The sequence below is a fragment of the Cyprinodon variegatus genome, unplaced genomic scaffold (assembly GCF_000732505.1).
Source record: "Cyprinodon variegatus isolate N-32 unplaced genomic scaffold, C_variegatus-1.0 Scaffold393, whole genome shotgun sequence".
Classification (NCBI taxonomy): domain Eukaryota; kingdom Metazoa; phylum Chordata; class Actinopteri; order Cyprinodontiformes; family Cyprinodontidae; genus Cyprinodon; species Cyprinodon variegatus.
In genome coordinates, this window is record NW_015150846.1 from 189,054 (window position 1) to 201,337 (window position 12,284).

A 12,284-nucleotide genomic window follows, 5' to 3' on the forward strand; every position below is an offset into this window, starting at 1 on the left:
CCAGAAAAGCTAAATTTGTTAAGTTTTTGCCCAAATAGTGGTAGTCAAACGGCCCGGTGGATCCAGTGTACTGCAGCCTCTCTTCTATCAGTGAGCCCCATCGCAGCTGTGGCTACAACGTAGGTTGCCACCATCACTGTGAGTGTGTGTTTGAATGACTGTAAAGCACTTTGGTCAAGTCTCCTGACTTGAAAAAAGCACTATATAAGTATAGGCTATTTAATGTTTTTAACTAAATAGCAACATCTTGCAAAATCTTGAAATTAAAAACAATCCTTCACAGAACAGCTGGATTTATACTGAGATTAAACTGAATGTAGGTTGAGTCTTTAGTACTTGTGTGATTTATAAAGACATAGTTGTGAAAATAAATTCCATAAATGTTTAGATTTCTATTCAGATTAAATACTTTGTCTTTCCTCTTCACTTTCTTCACAGATTACTTTTGATCTATGACCTGAAATCATACGATCAACATATTGGAAATTCAGAAAAAGATGGGACCAAATGTGGGAACTTTTACACACCTGAAATGCTGCTCCCCTCAGAAACTCAGACATTCGCCACTTCTACATTTCCTACAAGTTGCTGCCTGTGTTAATCCCTTTGCTCGCCTCCTGCTGACCACGGGTCAACAGCTGCAGCTCACACCTTGCTGGACGATTAGGAATGAGTTAACAGGCTTTTTGAGGTCATCAAGGCTGCAATTTGCACTGAACTCTTTGAAGCCTGAGGCAAACTATTAAATATCTGACACCCCAATGAGGAGAAAAGGAGCATTTGGGGGCTCAAAGAGTGAATCAACAAAAGAAAAGCAACCTGTCATTTGTCTAAACAACCTTTTCTGACACAAAAAGCTGTTTGGTCTCGCTCCAGGTAAATGGGATTTGTGAAAACCCTTCAAAAAACTACCTGGTTTTTATTTCTATAAGTCCTAAATGTAAGACAGTTAAAGATATTTGCTTCCTAAATATACATAAGATCAAATGTTTGTTAGAATCAAACTATATTTTATAATCAGTTCTGTTTTTATTTGTGTCCAAGAAGTCCTGTTCGTCTCATTTTTTTTTAAACAAAAAACCCCAAATAAACTAATAAATCAGACTACTGCTTATTTAAATATTGTCTTCTTTAGCAGAGTTTATATTGATGAATTAAACCAAACCAATAATTTCAGTTAGACAGCTGGTCTAAACAAAAGTAAAGGTGAAGATGTGCTTTAGCTGCTGTGTCAAATGAACAAGCAGCAACCGAAACATGGATTCATAGGCAATAAAATGCTATAATGTATCTGCCATAAAATAACAGCCTTAGCATAATGCAGATAGTTATTTCATTAGTGCAAGTAAATCCAACTACAGTCACAGGTATATAGTTTTAACTAATAACTGTACAGGTATTTAAATAATGTTGCCAGTTTGCCTTAACTGCTCTGCCTCCTGTTCTAATTTTCTTATCCTTGCATGTTTCCACTATTGACTATAAAGGATATTTCATTTATAAAATGTAATGACTAATCCTAGCACTAAGAGATACTAAAATATTCAATGCATGCAAATTAAATATCTATAGAAAAAGAAAAGGATCAGCTTTGAGAAATGTCTCTGTAACAAGTAAACACAAATACAAGGTTAATGTAGATTTATAGTTTATTCAAAATGGGAGCTGTAGCATGTGTACAAATGTCATGGAAATATGAAGTTATATTTATTTAGTCTAAGTATAAATGGTGCAAAAATATGTTAACGCATCCCACAGTAGAGAACAGTTCAAAGCAGTGAGTGCGCCCTCTACTGGTCAACAGGGCACATTGCATTACTGGCAGATGGCAATCAAAAGTGCAAAAAGAAAGGTTTCGAGCGAGAAATACCAAAAACATGTATCGTAACTTAATAACTCCTGTATTAACCTAGTGTAAGTAAAAAAAATTCCAATTTTCTTTTTAAAGTGAGTAAAGTGGAAAGTTTCCTGCAAACTCTACATTTGAAACCATTTTTTTCTCCTAGTGTTACAAATTGGCCTGTTCTGATTGAAAGATGGCACTTTCTTCAACCTCTAATCAAACATTTAGCATTAAGCTTCTTTTTTTTTTTAAGAAAAAATGTACATGTCATATCTACACAATAGGCATTTAAACATTAAAAAGGAACAATGTCAGAAAGATAAATTGCAAACAATATACAGCTGTCAACCTTTTATTCCTCACTGCTTTCTCATCTTTTTAGTTAATTTTTTTTACAGATATCTATATGTATATATATATATTTTTTTCTTACTCACTCTCACATTTACAAGTGGGTGTTGATATTTAGTGATAAAGAACTGGAATGACACCGATTTTGTGTTTTAAAAAAAAGGCTAAAAAAAACCCTCAATAGACCTGAAGTTCTCCATATAAGTAATTACAAAGAAAACTGCTACAAATCTCCCATATGGAAATCCCATTAACCCCATTAGCTGTACACACAGCAAAGGCCTGTAGATGTAACATTGATAGTCTCAGAACAGTCATTTTTCTTTGGAAGATCTAGCCGCCCAAAAAAAAAAAAAAAAAAAAGTGACCTAGGAATGCACGAACTCTCAAGTAACGCAGAGGAAAAGTCAGCACCGATAGGTGATCCGCAGTCATTTAATGTTCTTATTTAACAAATACCTAAAGGACTTAAAAGTAAATGGCATTTAAGGAGATAGGGACGTGTCAAACAGGAATGTCCAGTGTCCTCCGTCCCAACAATGCAGAACCCTGTTGGTGGAAGACAGCTGCAGGAAGATTTAACTGAATAAATAATCGCAGCACAAGAGTCCAACTGAGAAAAAAAAAGTATCTGTGATGGACAAGAAAAAAAAAAAAAATGGGCACATTTAGTGACTCATTACCGTGGACAGGTTTAGAAATTGTAACATGACACACAGCTCAGGGCAGTGTGATGGTGCCCTCTAGTGGACCAAACAAGTAGTATTTTCAAAAATTGAAAGCAGTGGTGATTTTCAGCACCATATTAACTGCTAGTGTTAGCAATGAGTCAAAGCTGCATTACCTTTGGCACGTTCTTGTTCTTTAAGTTCTATATTATATAATCCAAAAACACTTTGTAAAAAAAGACATGCATTAAGGAACATATTTTAAGCATCTAATGGCACCTGCAGCTTAATGTGGCCAACTAAATGGAAGATTTAAGTAGTTGTACACTTTGCACTTAAGTTTCCAGACTATGTGAATATTATAGGCAAACTTGTGTTTTAAAATGAATACAAACCAAAAAAGTCCAGCGTGTGAACAGCATAAAAAAGCTGAACAGATCTTGGCAAGGCTGGCTTTTGATTGTAGGGTGCTGGTGCTTTTAACAGACACGCAAACAAACACACGTACAAAAACGCCGCTGTACAGCTACAGGTACGTATCCTGCTCTGAGCTGCTAAGGCTTTGTGTGGATTCCTGGAGAGCAGGTTCGTTGGCAGCAGGAGGGTCTGTAGGGGGCGCTGTCTGCTGGTTATTGGAGTCCATTTTAGTTTCAGGTGGGGTCTCCGGCGCCACGCTGCTGCTGTCTGGAGGTGGTGCGGGTGGATTTGAGGATGGAGGAGATGGATCAGTGGGGAGAGGGTACGGGTTTGGGATCTCCTCAATGGTGGGGGGTTTCTTTATGCTCTTTTTCTTCTTGCTCTTTCGCTCCTCTTTGCCTTTGTTGAGCTGCTGGGGAGGCTCCGGCACCTCGAGCACGATGGTGGGGTTCTGCTTCAGGTCCTGACGCCTGGGTGGTTCGGCCAACATGATGATGCGGGCGCCGTGCATCCTCGGAGCTGGCTTAAAGTTCAGCTCTCCGCGGTTTTTCTTCCAGCGTTTGATCTGGGTGTGGTGCTCCCTCTCGATGTCTCGCGCTGTCACCGGCACTTCGAGAATCTGAAAAATGGGAAGAGGGGAGGGAAGGGGGGCGTCATTAGGAAACTGTGAGGCAACAGGACTTTAAAGAGCCCACACTGGAAAATGAATCCCTTCCATGTTAGACCATGTGTGTTTGAGCTTCTTCTTTGTCAGTAAATGCCAAAGGAGACTCGTTCACCCACAGCAGAGGCAGCCCTACAGATGAGAGGGTTTATTGTTTGAGGAGACAGAGGCTCTTACTCAGCTTAGCACATGAGCAGAAACTGCCCAAGTGGAACTCTGCTCAATAGGTCTGTTTCTTGTCAATTTAATTGACTCTCATGCTCCTCTTCTTTTCCCCTAAATCTATAATATCCTCTTGTTCTCCTCAGCTTTACCCCCACAAGACAAAACTCTTTTCAAAGTTAGAACATTAGAAAGTTAGAGCTGGTTTGTGTCCTAAGCTCCCAGCGTGCTGAAGGGTGCAGAACAACCCACCAAAGGCATTTAAAAACCTGCATGAAATGAGCTGCTGTTCAGTATGAATTTACAGCTGTAAGTCTTTCTAATTCAGAACTGAAATGGTCCTGCCACGTCCTTTCTGTCCAACGGGAGCAACAATCATCACACTCACATGTTAGCCTGATAAACCAGACTAAATGTGAGATTAAATGTGCAATTTAGTCTGGCCCCGATGAATGAGACATCGGAAGATTGTTGATGAGAGCAACCGCTGTCTTTCAAACCGTATTGACCAACGCTCTGAACAATGAGCGCAACTGACTGTGACGTAGTAAGCGCGACAGAAAGCTGGTTGGGGAGTGTAAACAAACAGCCTGTTGGTAAAATGGTGAAAACGTCCTACTTAAAAATGAATGAGCGTAGAGCCTCTTTTTGCTCACGTTTCAACGAAAACCCAAAGTCTAATCCTTCCAAAACGGAGTCAAATGAGAACTGTACAATAGTTGTTGCCATCTTCCTTGTTGTGCTTTCTCCAACGTTGCGAAGCTTTGTCGTCACGCCCTCAAAATCCCGCCCACTTTGCATCCAAAAATTCAAAACACTAACCCTATCTCTGCGTTGTGATTGGCCGCCAGTTCTAGGGCCTGGGGCATTGATCGAGGTTAGACCACTCGCAGGCAAAAATAATTTTGGCCGCTGGTGGGTGGGGCTAGTTTACGACGCTACTCATTTGTTACAATTTCTGTTAACTAAAGGCCAGTGTGAAAGCCCACGGCACCAAACAGGAAATGATGGTCTGCTCCAAGTCTGGGCCCAAACAAGTGAACCTAGTAGGTTTCTTATTGTGAATGCATCCTCAGACATATTTAAGATTATATGGTTCATTCTGATTACAGAGTGAGCAAAAACTTCTCAACTTCGAACAAAAGATTTGAGAAAAAAAACTCTATTCAATGAGTTATCACTCATATCGTGTTCAGAACATTTGAGATCAGCCAAGAGTAGTAACAGCATGACTGCAAAGTGAAATATGTGTTTATCAACATTAAAATCTTGCAGCCAATCCACTTCTCTAGCAGATTGGCATCAATGGAAACTGACATTTTACCCATTCCTCTCTAAATTAATCTTCCAGACAGAGAGTATCTGTAAAGGCTGCCCCTGAGCCTCATTTAATTTATGTCTGGACTTTAACTGGTCTATTCAGACATTTAAATAGACTTTGATCTTCAGCACTCTACTACAGCTTTGGCTACGCCTTCACGTCATTGTCCTACTGAAAGGTGAAGCCCTTTATTTAGTTCCATCCATCTTTCCATAAACTCTGGCCATCTTATGTTTTTTTTTTGTTTTTTTTTTTGCTAGCTGCACCACAACAAATGCTTAATTTTGGATATCACAAGCAGTTTTCTGTTGAGGGATTCTACCACCTGAGGATGTTACCACGGCCCTGTTGGCTGCTTCTGCTTCCTCGTTCTGTTGGATGGGATTTAATTATCAGCAGATGGATTCCCTTCGCTGATTAATTTACTTCTGAAGGTGATTAGCTGCACCAGAAATTATTTACAGGTGTTAGAGAAAATAGGGCTGAATTAGAGATGTCACATACAATCATAGTTTTACAAAACTTTGTGTTGATTTTATGTGTAAAAACTAGAAGTTTAGGCTTCATTAGACAAGTTTAAAAATGTGACACCGACTGTTGAAACCCCAAATTATTCGGTAGATAACAAGCGTTCTCTGAGCTTTTCTATTTTAGGAAAGCAAACAAGTTTTATTCTCTAATATTTACTTTGGTTAAAATAATCCTGGACTTAGTGATTCCAATCAAGCAGATCCCATTTAAAGGTTTAAGACGTTTTTATCAAATGTAAAAGGAGGACAGGAAAACAAAATTCTTAGCTAAAACCAATAGTTATAACAAGCTCCGTGTTTGTGATAAATACCAGGCGCTACATTTCTGTGTTATTCCAGCTCTCTGCTCTTACCTCTCGGACGAGGAATCCCTCCTGCATGTACCGTGGGTCGATGGCCCGGAGGAGCTCCATGGTTTCATACAGACCCTGGCAGGTCTTCAGCTTCTCACGTGTTCCCAATGTGCACTTAAGCAGCACCAAACCCACACGGAAAATTATTTTGACTCCTACGCACAGAGAAGAGGGGGATGATTCAGACATTGGGACGTTGTGATGTTGAGTTACAGTGAGATATGCTTATTACCGTCACAGAGAAACATGTCCCAGACACGCAGCACTGAAGCCCAGGGCAGGGTTCTGGAGAAGGCACACATAAACCACTCGGTCATGTACAGGACGGGGTCGATCTTATGTTTCTCCAGGTGCCTGAAGGCTATTGGGGAAACTCGTCGCAGCAGAGCAAACAAGATCTCTCCATCCAACTGGATTGCTTCCTGAAGAGACAAGAGTGAGAACTCAGAAAAAAACATAAAAATTCTGAAACTTGATTGACATAGTTTCATCAGAGAGCTTCAATTGTTTACATATATTATATACAAGTTCTGTTAGAACTTGTCCATTTGTATTCAAATTACATCTTTTTTTTTATTTTTATTTCTAACCAATAGTGATGTCACAGTGAATGTCAACTCACCAAGCCAGGGCTGTAGTAGCCAGGAAGATATTTCTCACAGATTTGGACAAGCCCCCAGAAAGCATCCTGCAGAAACAAACACAAGATCCTCTTAGAAACACGTCTAAAGATCATCAGTTCATACAGCACACCTATTAGGCAGCACAGCATGCAGCAGTAATTCTTTGAGCACTAAAGTCATGAATGGGACCGTTTCAGATTATCTTTGTACGTTATTCCCAAGTAAAAACAATAAATTAGCAAGGTCATTCTTTGAGCTAGCAACTAGCTCAACTACTAACTAGCAGTGTGCTGCAACAGGCGGTATATTAGCCTGACTCATATGCATCAACTCTTTAGGTCACAAAGTTTGCGGTATGCCTTGAAAAATGTGGAAATATCCGAAATCTCTTGGTCTGTTCAGTCATTCGGAATTCCTTTCACTGGAAATAAGGGGCGTCAATCCACTAATCTTTACACTTTGCACAAAACAGACAACTACCATCCTCCTGGCAACCACCAAGCCTAGAGGGGACCATAAAACTTCCAGATAAAGAACCACAATTAATGCTCTCAGGGAATGCACCTCTACTGTTCTGAAGTCCAGTGGGGACGTGCTTTACACCACTGCATCCCATAATTTGCATAACACTTGGAGATGTATGGCTTGGCTGCACCTGCTTGCAAATAGAAAGCCGTTCTATGGAGCTCTCTACAAACTGTCCTGGAGCTAATGCCAGATTCCCATTCAGCATAACTTCTAACCAGGGAGAAAGCATCGATGGTGGGCAGGGGGAAGTGAGAGAACGAGGTATCTGCTGGACCTAAGGGAGGACGACCGGCAGTCTTTGAAGGAATAAATAAAAAAAATGTTTTAAGACACCTAAAAACCTCTTCAGATCATTACTTATTTCTACCTTTTTTAACGTTTTAGCTGAGCAAAGCTTTGCTTCCGCTGCATTTCTTTAACCTATAGCACAACTACAATCAGTCCCTGATTGGTCGCCATGACGCGATTTCATGGAAAAGTTCAGATTTTTCAACATCAACAGTCACAACTCCACACTCTACTTCGAGCGCTGCTGTTTGACAACACCTCAGCTCTATTACGGAGCATGAGGCGAGAGCAGCCGTCCACTTCACCGTCCTTCCTTAACACAGTTTGTATAGGGACACTATGTACTGCGCTCTGTCATAATGCATCTTTAGATGAATCAGGCCAGAAACGATACCAACACTAAACAAAATCTATAATTTGTAGAATAGATTTTTGCACCATGTTTTTTCTCCCACACTGTTTACATTTGATTACTGCTACACTTTATGGAATGGAAATGTTAGTTTACTGTCTGAAAAGCTGTACTAAACAAAATTTCATTTTGTATACATTCTGTTTATACAAATTAAATGTTGTCTAAGTCTAAATTGTCCTCTTTAAAAAGTACCACGAGTAGACGTGTTATTTACAACCAGACTGTCCTTTTGGTTTTTATAAGCCTAGAGTTCTGAACAAGGAACTGAAAACATATCAGTGTGTGAATACGTCAGTCAAAGCATTTCGGGATGGTCTGAAAACCAGATACAAGTACCCAAAATAAGGAATCAACAAGCCCTCATACCACGGAGGAAGCTGTCCAGAGTCTCGATTTTACTAAATAACACAGAAGCCTTAAAAGTAGTGAAATTTAAAGCTCTACCTGGGTGTCACGCCACTTCTACAGTTTATCTTCCCGCTACTAAACCTAAAAACAAAATGGATTCAGAACATGCAAAAATCAGTACCTCAGCAGGCATGTGCATTAATAAAACAGCAGCAATAGGGGCCTGGGCCTGGCAGTATCCCTCCTCAGGTTTGTAGAGAGTGTATGCCTTGAGAACACGAAACAGATCCTGCTGCCTGCATAGTGAGAAAATATAAACAGGGAGAGGATTTAATCATATTTACCATCAAACTGTACAATCACTACTTTGAGTTGTAACATCACAGAGAACTCACCCGTGTCCTCCTCGTGACACAAACATCTCATGAAAAGGAAACTGTCGATGGAGATCTTTTTCAATCACATCGAGCCATTTAGGGTCTCCTGGTTGACTGTCCAGCTCCTGTCAAAATACACAAAATAGACACATACCATGACTTACAAGAAATATATTAGTGATGCCATGAGTAAAATTAGAAACAAACTGAATCATCTTAGATACGAATTTAGATTTAGAAAAATAAGTCAGTGTTTTGTTGTTTGTTTTTAAACAGCCGATTCAGTTCAGTGAAATTTCCACTGAAATAAAAAAAAAATGAAATGAGCCTACAATAAAACAACTAGAGAGCCGAGGAGGAGGAAGTGAAAAGAGAAGTTGTCTGACCTGAAACTTTCCTTGGTTCTGTTCTCTCTTCACCTTCCCTCCTGATAGGTAGAGCCAGGCACGGCCTCTGAGGGCAGGAGGGATCCCTTTCTGACAACGGAGTCTCACCTGAACCAGAGGAAGCATTTTACTAATTAACCAGTGAACAAAGATAAACAAGGGTGTCAAAGTTACAAATGAAGCCAATGAAAATGTATGTAGTGCATATTAGAAAGATTACTATAACTGTAATTCATGAATGAAATCACAGTCAAAGCAAACTGGAGATACCAACAATAATATATGAGGATGTTCGTGTTTAACAGTGTTTTTACACCTTTTCCAGTTGAAGATGCCAGTTCCATGTTTAAATTTCTTCTTTTTTATTTTCTAACAGTATTAACCTCTGGAGATTTGAGTCGGCTTTATACGTTTAACACCGAACTTCTACAGATAGACTCCTCAATAACCTACCGGTAATTCCTCTAATTTGTTGATATACGTTTACAAGCTAACATAATAGATAATTAAACAAACAGGAAATGATGATTCTGGTATCATTTAATTGTGTAGTCAATAATTACATGAGATTACATTTTTTATTTTACATTATGAAACGGTGAGATAAAATGTTAAAAGATGGTCAATTTAAAGTTTATCAATCATTCAAATTCAGTCAAAACGTAAACACTTAAATCAGAGAATGTCTAATATAGAATTAGGGCTGCAGCTAATGATTGTTTTGCAATTTGATTAATGGATCAATAATCGGATACCCGAGGTGATTTTATACAGTATATAAACTAGGGGAAGCCAAAAATGTGTCATTTGAGAAGCTCTAGATAAATTATAAAATTATATAAATCATATTCAAGGACCAAAAAAGATTTTTTATCTTAAATGCAAAGTGTATTTTTTTTTTACCTTTTCAACATATTTACTGCACTGTTGGGTTACCATTTCAGTTGATGTCAACAGTCAGAGTCTATAACCAATTATTAAATTGGAAGACAATTATTTCATACATGATTATTCACAATCCGATTAATTGTTTGAGCCGAGCATACAATAAAGCCAGATAAACTCAGCAATAGATAAAAACAATATGGAAAAATATCTTTTTTCTTGAAACAGGAGTATTTTCCCTCGTTTTGCACAGGTAACTAAAGCAATTGAATAAGATTCACATTTAAAATTAAAATAAAAAATAGCAACAGTATTATCTTATTTCAAGTGCATAATATGTAATTATCTTACATGGAATGATAAATATCTTCATGGAAAAAATACTCATTCCATTAGAAGATCATCTTTTTTACCTGATCAAGTTCAGGCCAAATATGCTTATTATAGGTTTAACTCAGGTTTTTTCAGGCAAGCATGATAAAAGAAAACATATTTTATATTCAAAACAAACAGAGACAGTTTGGAGGAAGATTATGTTGACCTTAGTGGGATCAAAGTCTGCCATCGTTCTACTTGGGAATGAAAACAAACGCTTAAGGATTTCTTATTCTTATGTTAGTGCAAAAGCGATGATCTTTCAATAACAACAACAAACCTCATGTGATGCAACTGGCTCACCTGATGAATTCACGTCACATTGTGCTCTTATTCACAGTACTCCCTAAAATGATCCATCACTGTATGTTTGAAAACACAGATGGCTTTTCAATAGCTTAGCAAGAGACTTTAACAAAAGAAAAAAAGCACAAAGGATCATTAGAAAACCCTAATCATTATAAAAATAGAAAAAGGTCTGTTCTTCAGCTGCTGTGTACTACTGCAAAGCTCTCGATGCTTCCCCAAACTTTGGTGTATAAATAGTTTACATTTTCACCACCATTATTACATGGTTCTATCACAGAAACTAAGAGCAGCTCCACCCTGAATCTGAGACAGTCATTTTGTCACATAGTGTGATAGGAGAAAACAACAGGGTTGTGTCCTGGCTTGCAGCTGACTCGAAGAAATGAGGTGAGGTTACAGCTCTTTGCTCAGCTGCAGAAATCTGTTCACACAGAACTTGTTAAACAAGTGGGTTTGCGAACAATAAGTCTATAAATTTCTAGCTTGCGCAATTAAAATCCTTGAAGCAACAGCGATGGAAGTTTAATCATGCATCGGCACGATTCAGAACATACAAACTATCAGCTTGAGTTGTTTTAATAGCCTTTGCTGACCTTATTGAACCTTTTCAGCATCCATTTGTCCCAATGGCTGAGCATATCCAGCCACTTCACCTCCCGTTGCCTGAGCACCTCTGGAGGAACATCCTGAGCTCTGGTGACAAAGCAGAGACAAGAGAGTGAAACTCAATGTTAAAAGTGAGTGAATATCTCAAATACACAAAATCACATCAAAATAAAATGAGTAAAACAGAAGACTTTCATGACTCCTGCACAAGTCATGTTTCAAAGAGAAGTATTAATGTAAACCAATGTTTCAAAAATGCATAATGATAATGCTAGTTCCACTAGAAGCCCCTTCAACAAGCTACAGTAAGCTGGTGTATTTGCTTTGAACACTTTCCAGTGCTTACAAAAAAGGATCATTTAGGCCTATTGAGAAATGTTTCTGACCACAGGAAAAAAGCATTGATGGAACGTTTTGGAAAATAAAGGCAATCCTGCCTTTAGGAATAATGTAGCATTACAGAAATTACTAATGTTCTGTTCACTAACCACTTTAAAACTAATGCCTCTTTCCACTGAAATTAGTGGGTTAACGGGTTTTTCAAACACGGGACGACACGTTAAAAATTGACGTTTGGCTCCCTTTCCATTGGCGATAAAAGTCTTTGGCAATCTGCGTGTCCTCCATCCACACACCTCTGAGTGTCTGGTGACACCATCACGCTTGGTTAGCATTGATGATGTCACCAGTGTGACTATATATAAGGAAAGTAAACAATGGATAGCAACATGTAAAGAAGCCAGGGCGAAGTAAGTCTGCCTTATTCAATTCAGTTCAGTTTATTTATAAAGAGCAAATTCACAATACATGTCATCTTCAGGCACTTCACAGTTCA

The 12,284-nt window shown here is 38.7% G+C and overlaps 1 protein-coding gene across 1 annotated transcript in view; it reads right to left on the bottom strand.

The window, feature by feature from the left end:
* Nucleotides 1-1,641: 1,641 nt before the first annotated feature.
* Nucleotides 1,642-12,284, bottom strand: part of tbc1d10a (TBC1 domain family member 10A) — a 16,032-nt gene continuing 5,389 nt past the window's right edge. Inside the window, exons 2-9 of the mRNA XM_015387415.1 lie at nt 11,437-11,536; nt 9,275-9,382; nt 8,907-9,013; nt 8,693-8,807; nt 6,932-6,997; nt 6,542-6,731; nt 6,310-6,464; nt 1,642-3,898 (exon numbers count right to left, since the gene is read on the bottom strand). Coding sequence (XP_015242901.1) covers nt 3,389-3,898; nt 6,310-6,464; nt 6,542-6,731; nt 6,932-6,997; nt 8,693-8,807; nt 8,907-9,013; nt 9,275-9,382; nt 11,437-11,536 — 1,351 coding nt within the window. The 3' untranslated portion in view covers nt 1,642-3,388. The remainder of the gene's footprint in view (nt 3,899-6,309; nt 6,465-6,541; nt 6,732-6,931; nt 6,998-8,692; nt 8,808-8,906; nt 9,014-9,274; nt 9,383-11,436; nt 11,537-12,284) is intronic.